The sequence below is a fragment of the Peromyscus leucopus genome, chromosome 9, assembly GCF_004664715.2.
Source record: "Peromyscus leucopus breed LL Stock chromosome 9, UCI_PerLeu_2.1, whole genome shotgun sequence".
In the NCBI taxonomy this organism is placed as follows: Eukaryota; Metazoa; Chordata; class Mammalia; order Rodentia; family Cricetidae; genus Peromyscus; species Peromyscus leucopus.
Genome location: NC_051070.1, coordinates 57,557,719 through 57,579,900, shown reverse-complemented (window position 1 = coordinate 57,579,900; position 22,182 = coordinate 57,557,719). Strand labels below are relative to the sequence as shown.

Below are 22,182 nucleotides of genomic sequence, written 5' to 3'. Positions count from 1 at the left end.
GGACCGACGGAGGCTACACCCCCAAATCACGGTTTATCTACATTGATCACATTTGTCTCTTAAGTATAAAGAGGACTGAGTTGAGTTACATCATTACTCCTCTCAAGTTTGGAAACTGCAGGGCTTCACTAAGCATGACTATTCATGAATGATGAATGTTTTGAATGAATAGTAAAAACAGATGCCATCTCATCCAGCTACCAAGGTCTCTGTGGGACAAGTCACATTCCCAAAAGTCTAGATTCAGGGACATAGAATTTACCTGTTTTCATCAGTCAAACAAAAGTACTTGCTCACTACACATTCTTCCAGAGGATGAATCCTTTATGTAGCCCCTCAAGGATCCCTAACTTTTACTTAAATTTACGAAAAACCTTTTTTTATTTTAATTTTCACAAATCCAAAGGAAAGCAACAAGGGAAGGAAGGGACATAGGAAGGTGTGAGCTCAGGTCCGGGGGCAACCCTACCGAGGTCACCACTGTTGACCTCTGGAGGTACAGATGACCCCTCAAAGTCCATTCTCGTGTGTCCTCAGGCTGCAGCTTCAGTCACAAAGCTCCTCTCAGGTCCATTCTGACCTGACCCCACTTCTCACCACACAGAAGTCTACAAGGCAGCACCGTTTCTCCCACCTTGCAATCAGCTGTATGGCATTCTCCTCCGTTTTCACCAAAGAAAAGCCAAAGTCTGATGGTGCGCGCACACGCAAACACGCAAACACACACACACACACACACACACACACACACACACACACAAACTTTTTACACCTAGCAATTTCTAGCATTACAGCAAATTTCAGGCTCTGAAGGTAGCCTGGGGTTTCTATTCCTGTGTTTATGTCTGGGCAAGCTGCTTTACCTCTCTGGGCTTTGGATTCCTCGAATGTAAAGTGGAGGAAATCTGAACACTACACTCAAAGGCTTACTGTATGAATAAGACACATTGTACATTGTACACACAGCAGATGTAAGCCTCCTTTACACCCAGCTCTTCCTCCTCAGTGATAATCTTGGCCTGTGATGACTTACGCAGATAGACATGGATGGAGACATACGTGATGGGACCCTACAGTACAAACTGTTCTGAACAATGCTTTTTGTCTCAGCACACCTTGGAGAAGCAAAACTCTCCCATTAGGTGACATCATCCCTCCATGAAGCTGAGACTATCACCTAAGAGTGAAAATCTCAACTGTGTACCTGCAGCCAAGACTTCCTTTCCCGGACCCTACCAGACACCTCTACACGCATCATGGGCATTTCAAACATAACAAACCGAAAGCAAACTTAATTTCCTCCCTCAAACCTGAACTTCCCCATGGCTTTTCCATCTTAGTAAATGGCATTCCCATCCAACAACTCAAGCCATCCAACGAAGGCTTGGCCGTCACTGCCCCAATGAGCCTCTTCTCCATCACCACTGCCACCAACCTTGATGAACCAAGGTGATAAGAAAGCTTAGAGGCTTCTCCCATTCCCATGGTAACCCTTTAACCTGTCAATCAGAAGACAGTCCAATGACCTTGCCTGTTAACAAGGATGCATTGCCACCCCTTTGGCTTGAAACAACCTACTTCTGCATTTCATAAGAACTCCAGCTCCCTGAAAGAGTACATGATCTGGCCCATGTTCAGCCTTTCAATGTCACCTGAGGACCTTCCCTTGCTCACTGGAGTATAACCCAGTCATCTGTGGAAAAAGCTGTTTCCCTTCTCAGTGTCCCCATTCTGCCCTTTTTTTTTTTCTTTGAGACAGGGTTTCTCTGTGTAGTTTTGGAGCCTGTCCTGGATCTTGCTCTGTAGACCAGACTGGCCTCGAACTCACAGAGATCCACCTGCCTCCGCCTCCCAAGTGCTGGGATTAAAGGCGTGCACCACCACCGCCCGGTCTCATTCTGTCCTTTCTAAGGAAGGTCTCAGACTCGTCTTCCTACAACAGGTCTCTGTCACAGCAATCTCTTTCCATCACAACTTTTACTCTGTCACTGACATAAAAGGACAGTACCAGTAGGACACAGTTCCATCTCGGTCACTATGTTGTACCCAGTGTCTGTAACTGCATAGATGGTGTGGTGGTTTGTACAGGGATGGCCCCCGAGGGCTCATATATTTGAATGCTTGGTTACCAGGAAGTAGAACTTGGAAAGGGTTAGACTGATTAGGAGGTGTGGCTCCATGAAAATAATCCCACTCCCCCTGCCCCAACACACACACACATACACACATACACACACACACACACACACACACACACACACACACACACACACAGAAAGAGAGAGAGAGAGAGAGAGAAAACAAGAAATTCAGAATATATACACAGAACAGATCAAATCGCCACAGGCAGCTGCTAGGAGGATAAAGAGACAGACAATCATTCAGAGAGTGAGAAAATAGGGCTTCTTACTTGATTGCCTCGTAAATATTGTTTGAAGTGTGGCCTGATAGAGCATCATGCAAATTTCGGATAAAAAAATCTCTGTATTCTTCCGGAAGGGCCATGAACGTTCCACCCATTACGATGAACTCCACCTTATCCACAGTGTGACCAATCTGCTTTAACTGGAAGAAATACACATTCGTCAGTGCATTATGCTAGAGATGCTGCAGAATTTCCAATTTCATTTCATAGTCCCACTAGCACAGTTTATAATAAAACATATTTTGCTAATTCTGTGTATTTAAAAAAAAATGTCTGAAAGAAAAACAATTCCTGCTCAAAAAAGATGGGAGAGTGAAAATTAAAACTAAAGTAGAAATCAGACTTCAGTGCTGATAGTTAAGTAAGAACTTAACAATAGGAAGAGTTTAAGACATATATAACAGAAAACACAGAATATAATACATAAAAAAATCAACATAATATAGTATCAAATACTGCCCAAATTGACTATCATATGTTTTATGTCTGACTTCAGGGTAAAAACACAGTTGTGAGTGCCGCATAACCTGGACTTGGTGCACAGGGAGAAAGATGAATACTGGATTAGAGTAAGACTTCAGGATGCAACTGAAGGCTGACTGTGGGAACAGGCCCTCAAGCTGCTCCCAGAAAACCAAATACATAACTGACTGCCTCAAAATGAAATAAGCCATCTCCTATACTTCAGGGCAGAATGGCACAACCATCCACCATGCCAACTACAGAAGCCAGGATCAAATACCTAAGAACTAGAATATACCACGTAGTGACTATCTCTAGGGAACCTTTTAAAGAGAGTTGTTTCACAAGTAGCAAATAGCAACTGCTCTTCCTGTGCCTGTGTATGTGAGTGAGCAGGAGCATGCCTTCCCATCAACACCAGGGGTACTCCTCTGTCCATGGCTGCACACAAGGGGTAACATCAAAACTGTCCCGGTAACATAGGACTCCAAGCCAAACTCCACGTCACCTCCAGAGGTGGGGACCCAACCGCGGTCACTATGTCACTGTTTCCCAGATGACTCTGCTGCACTTACAGTTAGAAAGAATTGCTATTCTGTGTGACTATCCCAATGTCTAAAGCTAGGTTCTTCAAACATTTTTAGTAAATAGAAACATTTCATACTCTGTTAAAAACAGTTTTCTATTTTGTGATGACTATTTTTTGGTTGTCAACTTGACTACATCCAGAATTAACCAAAACCCAAGTGACTGGGTATACCTGTGAGGGATTTTTTTTTTTTTTCTTAATTAAATCATCCAAAGTAGAAGACCTACTTCTAATCCAGACCTTTGGGGTGGGAAGATCTGTGGACCTTCTGCCAGAAGCCACTACAGAGGACATGGGAGAAGAGAGCTCTCTCTCTCTTTGCCTGCTTGCTCTTGCTCTCAAGTCCATATTAGCTCCAGAGACCACTTCTTTGGGGTTTCCCATATACTGAAGACCAGTTGAGACATCCAGCCTCATGGTTTGAACTACTAGATTCTTAGATCTTCCGTTCATAGGCAGCTATTGTTGGATTAGCTGGACCACAGCCTGTAAGTCATTCTAATAAATCCCCTTTCCATGTTCTGTTAGAGAACCCTGATTAATACTCATCTTAAATGAGTTACATACCATGCCTGAAAACAAAAAACGAGGTCAAAGTCAGTTCAGAACATGTTTTCCCAAGCTATGTGGGCTCCCCAGGTGGGGTCCTCTCCTACTGTGAACACTTCTACGCTACACATGCCTGGGTGACAACAAAGTGATCCTCAGAACTGGGTGGTGTTCTATAATAAACAGACACAGAAACCCAGAAGCAACTTATGTACTACACACTCCTTTCTATTTTTAGATCTTCTATTGAATCTTACCGTGTTAATTACTATAACAACTACAGATGGTACTGACATTTTAACACTTGCAAAATATGTTTAGACTCCTTGAGAAGTTCAAGATCACCTACAAAGTAGTAGCTTTTATCCAGTTCTGTTAATGTATTATTTACATGTAATAAAATCCACCCCCTTTAAGGCACAATTAGGGAGTTGTGATGGAGTTATACACCACCACAGTAAAGGCACAGAACAAGTCCACAAGACCCAAACAGCTACTCACACCACTTTGCTGTGAACTGCCTGTTCTCACTGAGCAAGCCTGTCACACTTCTTCACCGGGCTCTGGATGCTGAAGTTCAAGCCCTTGTTGGCTGTTAAAGAACTTTTACACACTTTCCTAAGTGACTTCCTTCAAACTGAAAGGAGTACAAAGAATATAAAACCCTTAAAGGAGACAATGGTATCTAAGGAGTGTAAGTCTGACCACACACGGCTCTGAAAGTCTCTCCTTCAGATGGGCAAAAACCATGCTCTTCTTGTCTTCACAATGACACCAAATCAAGCAATGGCGCGGCAATCTTTGAAGCATAAAAACCAATGAAAAAAGCCTCTTACCTGCTCTATCCGGTGTTTCGTCTGCAGATAAGGGTCGTATCTAGCACGGATAGCTCGCATGGAAGTTGGCTAAGTAAATAAGGAAAAACACATCGTGTTATAGCCATATCAAATTAAAGAAAATACCGAAGGAGTGAGGGGCTGTATTAAAATTAAATTACTCCAAGGTCTTAAGTACTAAAACCACAACTCGTATCCCACCTTCCTTTCTCAGTTTTAGCAAGGTTCAGAACATCAGGCCAGTCGAGTGTACCTCAACAGCAGGGAATCTTAAATTTTCCTCCCATTTAAGCTTCCTACCTGAGTCATGCATTCATTTGCATCCATGAATTCTTCCTAAAACCTCAGTCAGAGAAGACTAACCTATTTATAAGAATAATTCAACTTTTTGATACTTTTCTGGTCCAAATTCATTTTGAATTTGATGCTGGGACCCAGGGAGCTTGCATGTCCATGTTTAATTTACCTAGGTAACAGAATGGGTCACTTTCACCTTCTGTGGAAATGTGATGGCATCTAAAGTGGAGGTGCACACACAGATGGGCACACACACTCAAGAGAGTCTTGTAGCAGAATGATCTGTGCACAAGGTCCTCATAATCACACATGGCTTCTAATGGCTCAGCAAATGGTCTTGATGCCACTGCCATACTGAACACTCTACCATGACGAAGCAGTTTCCTGGCATGAAAGGTTCTCCAATGAGCTTCTTTTTTGCAGCAGGTGAAAACTATTACAGAGATCCACAACTGGTCAGAATACAGAAGTGACAGCGAGTGCCCAACACCAGATGATACACCCACAGCACAAACTCTACACTGAAGGCTCAGGGAGAGGTGGGCAGAAGACCAGACCGTGTCTTCTAGACATGACAGGTGGAATACACTCATGAGATCCCCACAAATGACTGTCTGAACAAGATCTGCACAATGACATCACCAGCTGGCATGCCAACGTGAATGGGGGGATTTCCTAAGGCCCTACTACTACATAATGTACATAATGAGCTACAGGCAATCAACGGTGCTGAGAGAGGGAGAGTCAGTTTTCTCCAGGGACGAGCCCTCTGATAGATTATCTAATTCCCAATGGTCAACTCTAAACACGTAAAGTCCTTGTGGTTAGGAGATTGAGAAAAGAATACTATTGAAAGGTTGAAGCCAATCTGAGTTACAATGAGACATGTCTGAAAAAACAAAAACAAAAACCCACATACATATGTATATAAAAATAAATGTAGGGCAAAGTGCCAAACAGTGTTTTGACATTATTACTTAACATGTAAAAGAAAAGGGGGGGGGTAAGAAATCTGGAGCATGGAAAACACAGGTCAGAGTAGCTGTTCACTAAGTGTGTCCCTGCCAGCTCTGTAAGCCTCTAATACCTCCAATTCCTCTCTGTGAAACTGAGATAATCATAGCATCTACTTTCCAAAGACTGCTGGAGGCTTGTAGTGGCAAAGCACTTGGGACAGTGGGTGGAAATAATGGCACGAAATGCTCATGGCGGCATTTCTCCAGTGGCTTGGAACACATGTGGCACTCAAAGACACACAGCACAAATGTTTGGCAAAAAGCTTTCTAGTCAGGAGAAAAGCCCAAGCGTCTAAGAATGCCGGTACTTGTCACATCACACTCTGGATCGTAGTACTCTGTCAGGACCAAGTCAAAGGCTTTACCTCATAGCCCGTGTAAGACTGGGTGGAGTACTCAAAATCTGAGTCAGGTCCTCCAGGGCAGTATCTGGACACAACGACAGAACAGGGAGGGCAGGTGAGGAGCTCAGTCCAGCAGAGTCCTGCCGTCAATTCAAACAGCAGTCCACCTGCACAGCACTGCTTACCAACGAGCAAACAAGACAGTAAGTCAAGAAACATGACAACACTCGTGTCCAGAACACTGCAGGCACACACCTTTACAGGCTTAATGTGGGAGCCCAGATGTCCAGTTTGGATGAGACTCTGCTTTCCTGGGACCCATTAAGCCTCCTATCTGAGTCATGCATGCACTTGCATCCATGAATTCTTCCCAATACCTCAATCAGAGAAGTCTAACCTATTTATAAGAATAATTTAATTTTTTGATACTTTTCTAGTCCAAATTCATTTTGAATTTGATGCTGGGATCCAGGAAGCTTGCACGTCCATGTTTAATTTACCTAGGTAAAAGATGCCCATTGTCCCAAGCTCATAACCAATGAGAATTTCAGCACTGCAGCACCGTCTGTTCCATTTCCAAAGTGCTGCAACACCTTACCAAAGATGTTCAGTCAGCATCTTAGCATCATCAGCCTGTACTGGCCAGGGCATGAGGGAATCTACCTACTAGTTTAAGAAACACATCAGCCGGGCGGTGGTGGCGCAAGCCTTTAATCCCAGCACTCGGGAGGCAGAGCCAGGCGGATCTCTGTGAGTTCAAGGCCAGCCTGGGCTACCAAGTGAGCTCCAGGAAAGGCGCAAAGCTACGCAGAGAAACCCTGTCTCGAAAAACCAAAAAAAAAATAAAAGAAAGAAAGAAAAGAAACACACATCAACTTATCAAAATCCTACTTACACACATATATTCCCTGTGAAGCTGATATGTGGACATCTGTGGGGTTTGCACATCACAGCCACAACAGCAATCTATAAAAGAAAGATTAATCAAAAAGCTATCATTGAAAAATTAACACAATTCTACAGATCGGTTACCTTTAGAGTGAAGGCACATAACTGGAATGGCACATAAGGGTCTTCAAGATATGAAAAGGGAAGACTGACGCGATCTGAAAAGAAACCTGAGTATCTCCCTCAAGATACGGATGGTACTATCCCCTAAAGCCGTGTTCTTTTAGGCTGATAATATTTAGAACGTTTATATGAATTGCATATATGAGCTTTGTATTTGGTTTTATGGTTAAGTACAGAATAAGGAACTATTATTATTAATTTGTGGTGCTAGAGACTACATCCAGGGTCTTGAGCATTCTACCACTGAGCTGTAAGCCCAGACCTGGCAATTAATTTTTAAGGTCATGGTGATTCTTATTATCTAATTACTTTGCTAAAATAGCCAACAAAGGTTGTTCTATATAATATTATAAATAAACCTAATCACTATTATTCAAATTCCATGGACACTAGATTTCAATCTATAGCAGGAGTAGGAAGTCAGGGACCTGACTGATCCAGAGAGTCTATGTGCAAAACCTCAGAGCACCAGACAGAGTCCAGCTGCACTTTCCAGGGGAAAATGCTGTTGAGAAAAGGGCTGGCAGCAGAGATTTTAAGGCTATTAAGATATTAACACGGGCCGGGTGGTGGTGGCGCACGCCTTTAATCCCAGCACTGGGAGGCAGAGGCAGGCAGATCTCTGTGAGTTCGAGGCCAGCCTGGGCTACAGTGTGAGTTCCAGGAAAGGCGCAAAGCTACACAAAGAAACCCTGTCTCGGAAAAAAAGATATTAACACAGGAGGTAGGTGACCCGACAGAGACACACTAAGGCTCACATGAGCTAGATTTCTTACGGACAGAGAGGAAGTTGTACATGCAACAGAGAGAACCAGAATGAAGGCCAGGGCTGAAGAAACTGGAGTACTGATCTCCAAATACAGTTGCTGACAGGTCAAGACACCCCGAAACAGATGGAAGTGTGTTTATGTAAGTACACACGTGTGTGCGTATTACCAAAGCAGCATTAGTTAAACCAAACTGAAAACATGTTAGGAAATGACCAGCTAACAATCTTCGGTGTGAAGATAATGAAATCAGGGAAAGACAGGACAGGTGTGCTCTGAGGAGCCATGGCAACCAGGTGCAGCAGGGATTCTGAACTGTGATGTCATTGAGACAGTGGGTGTGACGAAAGGGCAGCAAGGGACACAAGTGAAATTCCCAGGTTTTCTTTTTTATTTTTTAAGAGTTTGTGTGTGGTACAAGCACTTGTTAGTAATGTATGTGCATCAGAACTGACAGCATCAGACTTGATAGCACACTGTATGTTAAAATTGTGGGGTTTAACTGTCCACAAATGTCAGAATCCAGAAGACCAGGCCACTAAAGTAGCCATATCACATCCTGATCCAGACAGCAGACCAGAAATGCTGGGTCACATCAGGAACACGGACTTCAACCCTGGAACACCTTTCCAACGGACCCTGATCCTGATTCTGCCCATTTCCGCTGGCCTCACACATCAGCCTTTAGATCTCAGAGCTTCAATCCCCAATTCAGCCCCTTACTGCTTCACAGAGATTAGAACCAGAGTGTCCAATACGGCCTTATTTTTCTGAACTACTGTGCATGCTGTACCTAGACTAACTCTCTGAAAACCTGTCCTGTTCACATCACCGCCCTGCACAGACCCCTGAAATGGTTTCTTGTTATTTGGTTTCTTTGCCAGTTGTACATGACTGTTTACAAGCTAATCCTAAACAAGCCCCCCCCCCATTTTCTCAAATGAACAAAATGCGAGTTCAAGGCCAGTGTGTCCTATATAGTGAAACTGTCTCAAAAAGAAAATCATCAGTCAAATGAACTCTGAGTTCCCGCCAGTCTGCTGCACTCCCTGTCTGCGAATGCCAGCCCTTCATGCCCCTCCTACCTCTGCGCTTTCTTTCCTATTCCTTTCTTGCTCCCAGCACCCTCTGAGGCTGATCCCCTGTCCCCTGCCCGATCATACAAGCATACTCACAGGTCACGAAAGTGCCAAGCTTTCTGCTGGGGCTTTACTTCTTCCTTTTGCTGGGGGGAACCCCAATCTCTGGACACCCACAGTGTTCCTTATTAAGAGATTTACTCCACAATCACCATATATAAAACTACCCTGCTGGGCCTGGAGAGATGGCTCAGTGGATCAGAGCACTGGCTTCCAGAGAACCTGGGTTCGATCCCCAGCACCCATATGACAGCTCCAAGGGATCTGACACCCTCACACATATATGCAGGCAAAACATCAATGCACATAAAATAAAAATAAATAAATTAAAAAAAAACAAAAAATACCCTACCCTGCACCATTATATGCACTTTAGAAGTACCAACTGGAAACTATCAGCATAAGAGGGTCACCTTTGTCACACTGTTAAATGACCAAGCCTCGACCTTTAAGACACTACAAAAACATGTGCTCCTTTAAGCACACTAGCTGGCTTGCTTCCTCCTCGGCCCTCTGAGCACCGTGTGCAGACCTCCTTCACTCAAGCACACAGCATGACAGACTTCAGGAGTCTGGACTCCCCACCACGGCCTGGCCACCTCCACCACTATTCCCAGGGCAGTCACTCACCCCACTGGCAGTCCTGACGGGTTTTGCCTTTAACTTGGGAACCAAGACCTTCCGATAGCGAGAAGGGACTGCAGCGATGATATCCACCAGGCGGGGCTGGGAGGAAAGGCCGTACTTGGCAGCTGTCTTGGTTTTGACCCTGAAAGCAAAGCACTCACTGTTATCAGTAGCACAGCATTTCAGCACAAGCTACTGAAAGGATGATGGGTACACAACATCATTAACATCTGCCACTCCTCTACCCTCCACCAAGTGACAGGGGCAGCTTAACAATCTGTGAACATTAAGGAGATAAAGTACAAAATCTGTTAGCAACCTCCTTGTTTTTCTTAACCCCAAACACCCAGAGGTAAAATAGGACTGTGGGGCCCAGTTATGGTCTCTTTCCCAACTGCACCCCAGCTTCCACCCTAAAGAACTACCCTGATCCTACCTACCTTTTCTCAGCCTCACTACTGACATTTGGAACTGTGTGTGGAAGACTGTCTAGACATTGCCACATGTCCCCTGAGAAGAAATCACCCTGATCAAGAACGACTTTCTTGGATAAAATATAATATACAAAAGCAACAGCAACACAAATCAAAAACCAGAACACAAATTCTAGGATCTACCTTAACTATCGAAAAACAAAAAACAAAACAAACCTTCCATGTCTCCTCCTGACTATGACCCTATCTGTAACCCCAAGAGCATCCTTCACTCAGATAATTAATTCCTAAACCCCTCTCCCATTTGTCTTGCTACGCTCAGGTTAGCTTTGAACTCAAAATCCTATCTCTCCCCCTGAATGCTGAGATTACAGGTGTGTGTCACCATGTCCAGTTTGTCCCTTAATTTTCCCTACAATTTGACCAGCTTTCCCTTTCTTTGTGCCCAACTAGCCAAATTCTACTCGTTACACTGTCTTCTAACTGACCCACCTAGAAACATCTGTGGGTTGCTCACAGTGTTTTCAATAAATGCTCACAGTGTTTTCAATAAATGATAACTGAATAGCTAGCACGCACAGGCGACTAACCACATGTGTGGTATGTCAAATATGAGCCACAGTTCTTTCATGGGATGTGCTGTGGCTAAGCCCATACACATACCTACCACATGTAAAGGTTGCTTCCAGAATGCAGAAAGGACATTAACATGTGCTGGGGAAGTTAGGGAGACGAAAACTCAGGTCTCAGGCAGCAGACACAGGGATGTCATTGAAGACATTGTAGGAAAAGCTACAGAGTAGAATTCTTTCACAGTCAGAAAAGGACAATTACTAACTCACTTATTCCTTTAGCAAATGTTTTCTAAGCATGGTATTCAAAGAAGGGGTTGGGTACATGTGGTGAGATTTTGTTTGTACTCTAACAAATTAAACTTGCCTGAAGATCAGAGGACAGAGCCAGTCACTAGATTAAACACAGACGCCAGGCAGTGGTGGCACACGCATTTAATCCCAGCACTTGGGAGGCAGAGATCCATCTGGATCTCTGTGAGTTCAAAGCCAACCTGGACTATATGAATTTGTCTCAGTCTAGGAGAGAAACAGAGCCAGGCAGTGGTGGCACACACCTTTAATCCCAGCTCCTAGCACTTGGGATCTCATGCTTTTGCTCCCAATATTTGGGAAGCACACATGCCATTAATCCCAGCACTAGGAAGGTTGAGACAGGAAGTGATATGGCTGGGCAGGGAAAGGAATATAAGGCGGGAGGAAACAGGAACTCAGCCCTTCTGGCTGAGGACTCAGGAACATTCAGTCTGAGGATTCATGGAGATAGGATCTTCCCCTTTTGGCTGAGGAGTTGGTGAGGTGAGAAGTGGCTGTGGCTTGCTTCCTCTGATCTTTCAGTATTTAACCTGATATCTGGCTACAAGTTTTTACTATAAGACAAATTAAGATTCATGCAACAGGTACAGGCACCCTAAGAAACAGAGAACTGGGTCTACAAGAAGTCATGGAACCAGGCAGTGATGGTGCACGCCTTTAATCCCAGCACTCACTTGGGAGGCAGAGCCAGGCGGATCTCTGTGAGTTCCAGGCCAGCCTGGTCTACAGAGCAAGATGCAGGACAGGCACCGGAAAAAAAAAAAAAAAAAAAAAAAGGGTCGCAGACGTGGTGATTACATGACATCGTGGGGAGAACCCTTTCTCTGTGGATAAAGAGCAAATGCAGTAAAGAAAATGAGAAGCAGAGATGAAGGATCAGAAGCAGAGATGAAGGATCACTCATTCGAGGGTGTAACAAAGACCAAGGTGAACATGAACGTGTGGAAGAGGTTTTACAGTAGACAGGGCTGGGATAAGATGAAGAGCACCACACAGAGTGCTCCTGGCAGAGGTGTTTCCAAGGAGACAGGAGAAAAATGGGATGTGAAACGATGGCACAAAGAGAGCACTGGGCTTTGGGGGTTCGAAACCCCCACTCTGTGGATGACTACTCACCCCGGATAACTTACTTTACCTCTCTACTACTCAGATCACCCATCTGTCAGGTGAGGATGACACCAGTAGCTACCCCATACTGTTTTGATTTGTTTTTAAGTTTAATTTTGTTTTTAAATACGTGTGCACATGCCTATGTACATGTGTCACTCTGGCAGTGTAGAGGACAGAGGACAGCTCTGGGGAGGTGGTTTCCTCCATCCTTTTACCTACTTTTACCTACTAGACCATGTTGACGGCCCCTTGTGCTGGCTAATTTTAGGTCAATTTGACATAGGCTAGAGTCATCTGAGGAGGGAACCCCAGTTGAGAAAAATGCCTCCATAAAACTGGGCCATCAACAATCCTGTAGGGTATTTTCTTAATTAGTGATTCTTAAGATGGCTGTACCCAACCCCTTCTTTGAACACCATGATTAGAAAGCATTTGCTAAAGGAATAAATGAGTCGGTAATTGTCTTCTTTTGGCTATGAAAGTATTCTACTCTATAGCTTTTCCTCTAGCTCATTATGGGTAGTGCCACCTCTGGGCTGGTGATCTGGGGTTCTTTAAGAAAGCAGGCTGCACACACCATGGGGAGCAAGCCAGTAAGCAGCACCCTTCCATGACCTCTGCATCAGCTGCTACCTCCAGGTTCCAGCTTGGAGTTCCCGCCTGACTTCCCTCAGTGAGGAAGTGTGTTCTGAGAGTTGAAAGATGAAATCATCCCTTTCCTCCAGAAGTTGCTTTTGGTCACGGTGTTTCATCATAACAACAGTAACCCAAACTAAGAAACTGGTACCAGGATAGTGGGATATTGCTGTGACAGACCTGACCATGTTGCTTTGGGGAGAATTGTAGGAGGACTTGGGAACTTCGGCCTAGAAAAGCCACTGAGGGTTGAGAGCTCAGAGGGCTGTTCTGTAGGAGCTTGGGAGATAAGACTGGTGAGAGCAGTGCAGATGGAGGAGGTCTGGCTTGTGAAGTTTCAGAGGGAAGCAAAGACTAACTACACAGCCATTTGTGTGACAAATATGTGGTATCTAGTCAGCTGGAGCTGAAAAAGTCAGCTACTATTAATTAGAGACCAGAATCACTAAAGTTAAACCTTTGTTTTGTTGGGACAATGGATGCTGGTCAGCTGGAGCTGAAGAATCAGCTGTGATTAAGAAGAGACCAGCTGAGGTACAATCTTCTGGGAAGTGTTTCCTCAGAGTCAGAACGTGCAAACTGTGTTCAGAGGTGGCCAAGGTTGTACCTTGTGCTGGCAGCCAAACCTGGTCATGTGTCTCCCAAGTAGCCATGAAGGAATCATGGAGAGCAACTGAAGCCTGGCACTGCTGAGAAGCCATTGGTGAAGGTGCACCCAGAATAGCAGTGGAGTCAAACCCCAGGACTGAAGGGGCCATGGAGGGGTAATTGAAAAGCTGGGGTTTGGCACCATGAAGAGAGCTCAGGAGAGGCTACTGGTCAAAGTGCAGCCTAGCTGCAGTAGAAGACCCCAATATTTTGGAGATGCCAGTACCATGGAGTGACCACTAAGAACAGCAGCAGCAGTGGAGTGGAGCCAGTCAGAGCCTGGAAGACGAACTGTGTGTGCTGCAGAGGGCGGAGCTGGAGAAGTGGGCCAAGTCCCTTGGAGGAGCCCAGAAGACCATGAGTGAATCCCAGACCCTGGACATTGAATTAATTACATTGTAGGAATTTGGTTTGGTTTTGTTCGGATTGTGACTGTGCCTTGGTTCTTCCCTCTTGAAAAAGAAAGTATTTAACTTAATTTTGATTTCTTTTCTTTTTCTTTCTTTCTTTCTTTTTTGGTTTTTTGAGACAGGGTTTCTCTGTGTAGCTTTGGCGCCTTTCCTGGAACTCACTCTGTAGCCCAGGCTGGCCTCGAACTCACAGAGACCTGCCTGCCTCTGCCTCTGCCTCCCAAGTGCTGGGATTAAAGGCATGCACCACTACTGGCCAGCTTTAATTTTGATTTCTACAGGAGCCCACAGTTGAGAGACTTTGAACCTTTAAAGGGATTTTGGATTTTTAAAGAGACTGAACTTTTAATCTGTTTGAATTGTAAAGACTGTGGGACTTTGAAGTTATTTATGTTTTATATTGTGATATTAATATTAACGTGCCATCATGGGGATAAATTAGAAAGGAAAAGGGCTAGAGAGATGACTCAGAGGTTAAAAGCACTGACTGCTCTTCCAGAGGTCCTGAGTTCAATTCCCAGCAACCACATGGTGGCTCACAACCATCTGTAATGAGATCTGATGCCCTCTTCTGGCCTGCAGTCATATATGCTGTATACATAATAAAAAAATAAAATCTAAAAAAAAAAAAAAAATAGAAAGGAGAAGTTCTAACTGAAAAGTGTGTTTATGTGTCAAGTTGACAAGGGGTCAGTTTTTGTGCTGGCTAGTTTTATGTCAACTTGACACAAGCTAGTTACTGGAGCAGAGGGAGCCTCAACAGAGAAAATGCCTCCCTAAGATCAAGTTGTACGCAAGCCTGTCGGGCATTTCCTTAATTAGTTCTTGATGAGGGAGGGCCCAGCCTATTTCTGGTGGTACCATCCCTGGGCTGATAGCCTGGGTTCTATAAGAAAGGCTGAGCAAGCCGGGTGCAGGTGGCACACGCCTTTAACCCAAGCACTCGGGAGGCAGAGGCAGGCGGATCTCTGTGAGTTTGAGGCCAACCTGGGCTACAGAGTGAGTTCCAGGAAAGGCGTAAAGCTACACAGAGAAACCCTGTCTCGAAAAACAAAAAACAAACAAACAAACAAAAAGATTGAGCAAGCCATTGGGAGCAAGCCAGTAAGCAGCGCTCCTTCATGACCTCCACATCAGTTCCTGCCCTTTTGAGTTCCTGCCCTGACTTCCCTCACTGATAGATGGTTACCTGGAAGTATAAACCAAATAAACCCTTTCCTCTCCAAGTTACTTTGGTCACGGTGTTTCATCACAGCAATAGTAACCCTAGGAAAGACACCCCTCCTTCAGCTTCTGAGAGGGTTAATTCAGTTATCACCTGCAGTGCCCTCCTAACAGTGCCTGGGATACGGGGAGTGCCCAATGAAGGCTGGAGGCAATTAGATCAGAGACTGTGACTCGGTTTTATCATGGGGAAGCAGGTGACAGTACAAGGCAGAGAGCTGTGATTCTCAACCACTACACAGAAAACAAGTAGCGTTGGACAGTTCACAGAACGACTCTCCTGCCAGGCACAGGGGGCGTGCCGGGAATTCTGCTGCTTGGAAGGCTTAGGCAAGAGGAATGGCTTGAGACTGAAGAGAGCTTGGGCTACAGAGTGAGACCATGTATCAGACAGACAGACAGTCAGACAGCCTGTTCCCTAAGAACAAGTCTACAAGAGTGCCTCTTCCAGATGCACTTACTTATTTAGATCGATGTCTTTCCCCAGTTCATGGGCCTCAATCAGCTGCTTGATAATGTCTCCTATAGTCAGCATCATCAGCTCAGCAGGGCTGAGATCTCCTGCAAAGATTTTTCAACAACAGCAAAAATCTCATCAACATTTTTTTACATTTATTCATTTGTATGTGTGCACATATGCAATTTTAAGTGTGTAGGTCAGGAGTTGGTTCTTTCCTTCCACTACAGGGTTCCTGGCTTGTTGTCGGGCTTGGTGGAAAGTGCCCTTACCACAGAGCCATCTTGCCAGCCCTCGGTACAGATTTAACAATCTCACTTAGTAATTTTCCTTCCAAAATCATCTGAAGAACAGCTCTGGGGGCATCTAGCTTCTAAAACAATTTCAAACATGCCAAACACATGACTCAAGAGCAGGAGACACTAAGTCTCTATTGTTCACAATCCAAACATATCTTTCATATTTTCAATTAATGCCCCCCTTCAGAAAACAAACAAACAACCCCACCTTCATGTATGTGAAGCTCCCTAAAGAAGCAGAAGACAGAGGATATTGCAGACAGACACAGGAAACAAAAAAGGAAGACTACTGTAGAAACAATCACAAACAAAAAGAACCTACCAATCCAGGGAAGGGCCAAAGGAACTAAATGCCCAGCCCTTCACTACAGAGTAGCAATGATGAACACTAGCAAGTGCACAGAGAACATTCCGATGCACTAATTCAATCACAGTGAGGGAGGCGGAGCAGGACTTTGCCTGTCCCATAATGCACTAACTCAATCTTAGAACAGACTGAACAGACACCTGCCTGTTTCATAAAGATGTGTCCAGGGGCTTTTAGCTTTCTTCTCACTATATAGCTCAGGCTGACTTGAATTTGCTATTTGTCCAGACGGGCCTTGAACTTATGATTTTTCTGCCTCAGCTGACCCAGTGCTGAGCTCATACAGCATGTACCAATTTGCCTGGCCCATCTAAGGCTCTAGCTGCATTTCTAAGATACCATCTGTAGACCTGCATGATCCTGTCTTGGCAGCCCCCCTTTCTCCACAGAAACAGGAGACGCTGACATGTTTGTCATATCATCTTACAGTCAACCACAAATGGCTCATCCAAGCATGGGCACCGATCCAAGCCAGGACAATCTCAGCTCTTTCTTTAAGGGTCAGGAGAGCCCATCTTTTAACAGCTGGCGACAGTGGTGTGGTATCTTAGCTTGGGTGATAGCAATAAATATGTCTCCTGCCAGCTGGTGTGAAAAAATAAAGAAGTCATCAAAGAAGTGTGGATAAGAAAGCCATGGAAGTTACTGAGACCTTTCATTTAGTCCCATTTGAAACTCACGATAACACTGTAAAGCTGGTATCGTTATCCTGTTTGATAGCTGTTAAAAAAAAATGGATCAAGCAAGTTAAGACATCATTGTAAATAGCAAGGTTAAATCTCAGGTCACGCTTTTTTCACATACTGTGTACTGTGTACCACACTGACTTAATACAGCAAAGCTAACACATACAAAACAGTGAGAACAAAGGACATGTACAGTCAGAGTAAACACTTTTCCAGCACTTCTCAGTTCTACAAAGGTGCTTCAGAGGCCGTGGGACGGAGGTGGACTTGGGGTGTGGGGTGAGCAGAAAATGAGGCAGCATCCTGTCAGCTTGCATATTCATATTCTCATAGCCCCATCTGTGTGCATGTGTGTGTGTTAGCCATGATGTAGGTGCTGGGGTTTGAACCCGGGTCCTCTGGAAGAGCAGTCAGTGCCCTTAACCGCTGAGCCACCTTTCCATGTGTGTGTGTTAAAACGATATTAAGACTGCTTTCATCTTTCTGTGTATAAGACTTCTGCAGAAGACTTGACTGAGGTGGCAGGAGGCTGGGTTGGTAAGAACAAAGATGTGAAAAACTACCGGGGAACATGCAGGATGGACCAATGCCAGGCCTAAGAACAACCTATTTTGGTGAAAGGAGATCTAACTTGAACACAGGCTGTCTAAACAGGGTTCAATAAGCAGACATAACACTGGCCACTAGGCAAAGGCATTAAAGGCAACAGTAGATTATACATTCTACTGTATTATACATTCTCAGAATTATACATTCTCAACTCTGTAACTTAAAAAATGAAAGTTTTTAAAGAAAGTGAGGTTATCAATATAAATAAATCAGAAAGGAAAATAAAGATACATCAATTTAGATGCTAAACAAAAGGCTTTTGAACAGCACATTAAAAATCCGTATGTGAAGACCTGAGTTCGAATCCCAGCACCCATGTTAAAAGCTAGGCATACCTACATTAATGCCTATAAACCAAGAATGTGTGAAAGAGGGGGCCACAGAGGACGTGATTCGGGATTACGGCAGGAGGATTGCTGGGGCTTGCTGGGTGCCTAACTCCAAGTTTAGTGACAGATCTTGTCTCAAGGGAGTAAGGTGTAGTGTGACAAAACTCCTCCTCTGGCCTATTCACCCACCCACACGGATGCAAATACCACACACCCGTACACATCCAACAACAAACAGTCTACAAGACTCAATGAAAACCTTTACCGCGAAGGCACCAGTGCCTACAGACAAATCTCAGAAGACAGATGTCAGAGTCAACAAAAACAAATGTCCACAAAAAGCAAAAAATGGTAGAGGGAACGAGGGTAAATACACAAATTTAAGAGGTGATGTCAAAATAAGAACTAAGGTGCTGGTGACAGAGACAAAAGAGTGACGTTGCAGCGATGTAAGATTAAATTAATCTAGTGCATGTCGTGTTTGATGTGACAAGGACACAGGACATGTTGTGTGGAAGGGAAATTCCAGTTAATGCCAAGGAGCAGTGACCAACAACACACTTAGTGTTCATGTGATGCTTCTCCAGGTTACAGGTGCACCATGACCAGTCAGCTCCACGTACTAAGTATAAATTTAGATGACACAACTTCAAAATGATTGGTAAAGGCTCAATACCCAGCTATTATTCTGACAACCAACAAGCATTCTCTGACCAACTGCTCAAGGGCAGTACAGAGATAAGAGTGGAATGTTTTACAAATACTTAAAAAAAAAAATGCCTTTAATCCCAGCACTCGGGAGGCAGAGGCAGGCGGATCTCTGTGAGTTCGAGGCCAGCCTGGTCTAGAGTTCCAGGAAAGGCGCAAGACTACACAGAGAAACCCTGTCTCAAAACAACAACAACAACAACCAAAAAAAACAAACAAACAACAACAAAAAAAAAAAACAGGACTTCATTCTGCTGGGACGGAGGTGGTGCATGCCTTTAATCCCAGCACTCCGGAGGCAGAGGCAGGCAGATCTCTGTGAGTTCGAGGCCAGCCTGGGCTACAAAGTGACTTCCAGGAAAGGCACAAAGCTACACAAAGAAACCCTGTCTCGAAAAACAAAAACAAAAAACAAACAAACAAACAAAAAATGACTTCATTCTTCCTGGCGGTGGTGGTACACGCCTTTAATCCCAGCACTTGGGAGGCAGAGCCAGGCAAAATCTCTGTGAATTCGAGCCCAGCCTGGTCTACAGAGTGAGCTCCAGGACAGGCACCAAAGCTACACAGAGAAACCCTGTCTCAAAAACAAACAAACAACAACAACCCCCAAAATACAAAAAACAAAACAAAATGACTTCATTCTGTTGAAAAACCTGCAAAGCATTGCTCCAGGCTACCCCGGAGGTAAAATAAATGGGAGTAAGTTCACGTAAAGCTGTTGCACAAACCGCATGGATAATCCCCACTTTTAGGGACGTACCAACGCCTTCCCTACTTGAAGATTTAAAAACAATCCAAACAAACACGTTCAATCAAGTCGCCACGAATTAAACGGCAAGGCGCTAAACCCACCTCCCACCTTAACTCCCGTAAAGACCCGTCTTCGAATAACGGTTCCATTCACCCATCCACACAAAGGACAACACGTAAGTCATTTTGAAAGAGGAATCAGGAGAAGAGACTGGTTCACAAAGCACGCAGATAAAAGGAGGCCAGCCCACCCCAAGTCGAAGCGTTGCGGACAAGGGAGCCGAATCCCGTGGGAATGGGAGACTCGGCCTGTTCTCGCGGGACATCCACCGCCTCCCTTGCCCCTCGTCCCGCTTTTTTTTTTGCACCTTTCCTCTTCTGTCTCATCTCGGCGCGGTGTAGGAGGCTACCGCCACACTACTGTAGTACACACCACGGCTGAAGTTGCCAGCCGCAAAGCAACCCGGGACTGTCGTGAAAGCGCATGGAGCGTACCGCACGGCTCTTCCCAGAAGGCCGCGCGCGCGCGGGCCGAGCCCCGCCCAGTCTCGGCGGCGGCGGCTCCGGCTCTCTCGAACTGGGAGGGGCCGTGCATCCTGATCCCGTGGGTGGGTGGGTGGGTGCGGAGGAATTCTTGGGGATCGGCAAACCGGACCTGGCTAGTACTGACGGGACAGTTTATTTAAAGAAGCCCCCCCACCCCTCCGAGGAGGCGGGACGGGAGTGCAGTGTAGCCAGAGTTCTTAAAGCAAAAGCCTGGGCTCTGACCATTTCCACCAGCGAGGCTGGGCCACGTGTCACGAGCACAGCCGACCGTGTTGGGAAGAGGAACAGATAAAGGAGACCAGTGGTTCCCCCCACCTCCCACACCCCCACACCCAAGCCTGTCTTTGGGGGTGTTGACATAAGCGTTAGTTTTTAAAGGTTATGGGAGAATTGGAAGACAGGAGGCAAGAGGCATGTTTATTTAAACAGCCCTGGGTAAGGTGTGCTCGGGTTGATCCTTGTCTCAGTCTTTATTGCTGACGTCCCTCCAGGAGATCCATCTGGCTCCTACAAGATCATCCAATCACTTCACGCTCCAGGGTGCAGCCCTGACATCACTGCTAATGGTCCTTATATGGTCACGAGCCTGCCCTTCCAGGCTGTGTTTTCTCTGGAATCAAGGTGACTGGCAGGTTTAGGACAATGATTTATTTCTGTACCTTCAGCCAAAGTAAAGGAGACAAATAGACACAAAACGAAGTTACATATGGGCTCAAGTGGGAGACTCAATGCTTTTTTTCTTTTCTTCCCCCCTCCCCGACCCTCCCAAAAGAGCATTCAAGTACCTGTTTCAGGAATGTGGATGTGAGTGGCCCCTGCATGGGGGCTTAGGAGCCCAGGCATACATAGGGGGAGCCTGGGTAGAAATCCCACACACCATGAGCATTAGACCTTCACTGTGATGAAATCTAAGCTCTGATTTTCCTGAAAGACACTAGGCAAGAATCAGGTATTAGCTTGATTGTGTAGGCTTTACAGCCTATAGGTTCCCCGAGTCTCAGATGAACGACGCATCTTTCTTGCTAACTCGAGAAAACACTGGGTGAGACACCATGTATCTCCATCTGGAGATAGGAATAATTTGTCTTGAAACCCTTTCATGATCTCCTTTGTCCATGGGCCAGATATTAAGAATTCTTCACATTAATAAAGGCTGGAAGACGTGATGTTTCCAATTCCTTACTTCCCACTAGAGTTGAGGTAGCTCTGATGTTGGTGCCACCACCACTCTGAAACTGTTCTGGTCAAGATTGAGATTTTTTTCAAATCATCTTAATATCACCCTCCTGTCAACAAAAATGAATTAGCTTCCCTGAAAATATTTTAGGATAGGGGTCCCCACTCTAGAATTTTTTTATTATTTTTTTTCAGACTCTTGTGGATACCTCTGTCTCATGTCAAGATACTGACTGGTCTTCTGCAGGAGTCACTTGATCCTGTCTCTTTCTGGTGATTCCCCAGAGTTCTGCGGTTTTAGGTATCACCTCTCTGTTCTCAGGTTTATAGTCCAGCCCCAACCTCTTCCCTGTTTGTCATCGTGTTGGATTTTGTTACATTTGTCAATATGTATCTCAAAAAATTAACATGTATAAAACAGAAATCCTCTACGATTGAGTCTATGCTGGCTAGTCTTATGTCAGCTTGACAAACTAGAGTTATCTGAAGGAGGAAATGCCAGTTGAGAAAATGCCTGCATAAGATCTGGCTGTAAGCAAGCCTGTAGGCTGTTTTCTTAATTACTGATCAATGGGGAAGGGCTCAGCCCATTGAGGGTGGTGCCATCCCTGGGCAGGTGGTCTTGGGTTCTATAAGAAAGCAGGCTGAGCAAGCCATGGGGAGCAAGCCAGTAAGCAGCACTCCTCCATGGCCTCTGCATCAGCTCCTGCCTCCAGATTCCTGCCCTGTTTGAGTTCCTGTTCTGTCTTCCTTTGATGATGAACTACGATGAGAAATATAA

General features: G+C 45.0%; 1 protein-coding gene across 2 annotated transcripts in view; it reads right to left on the bottom strand.

The window, feature by feature from the left end:
* The window catches only part of Elp3 (elongator acetyltransferase complex subunit 3), a 69,034-nt gene extending 48,871 nt beyond the window's left edge, over positions 1-20,163 (bottom strand). Inside the window, exons 1-7 of one of the 2 annotated variants that reach the window (XM_028890036.2) lie at positions 19,931-20,163; positions 15,933-16,032; positions 10,126-10,264; positions 7,414-7,484; positions 6,540-6,603; positions 4,862-4,930; positions 2,411-2,565 (exon numbers count right to left, since the gene is read on the bottom strand). In XM_028890036.2, coding sequence (XP_028745869.1) covers positions 2,411-2,565; positions 4,862-4,930; positions 6,540-6,603; positions 7,414-7,484; positions 10,126-10,264; positions 15,933-16,032; positions 19,931-20,066 — 734 coding nt within the window. In that variant the 5' untranslated portion in view covers positions 20,067-20,163. The remainder of the gene's footprint in view (positions 1-2,410; positions 2,566-4,861; positions 4,931-6,539; positions 6,604-7,413; positions 7,485-10,125; positions 10,265-15,932; positions 16,033-19,930) is intronic. The other variant, XM_028890037.2, reaches the window with a different exon arrangement.
* Between the last annotated feature and the right edge of the window lie 2,019 nt (positions 20,164-22,182).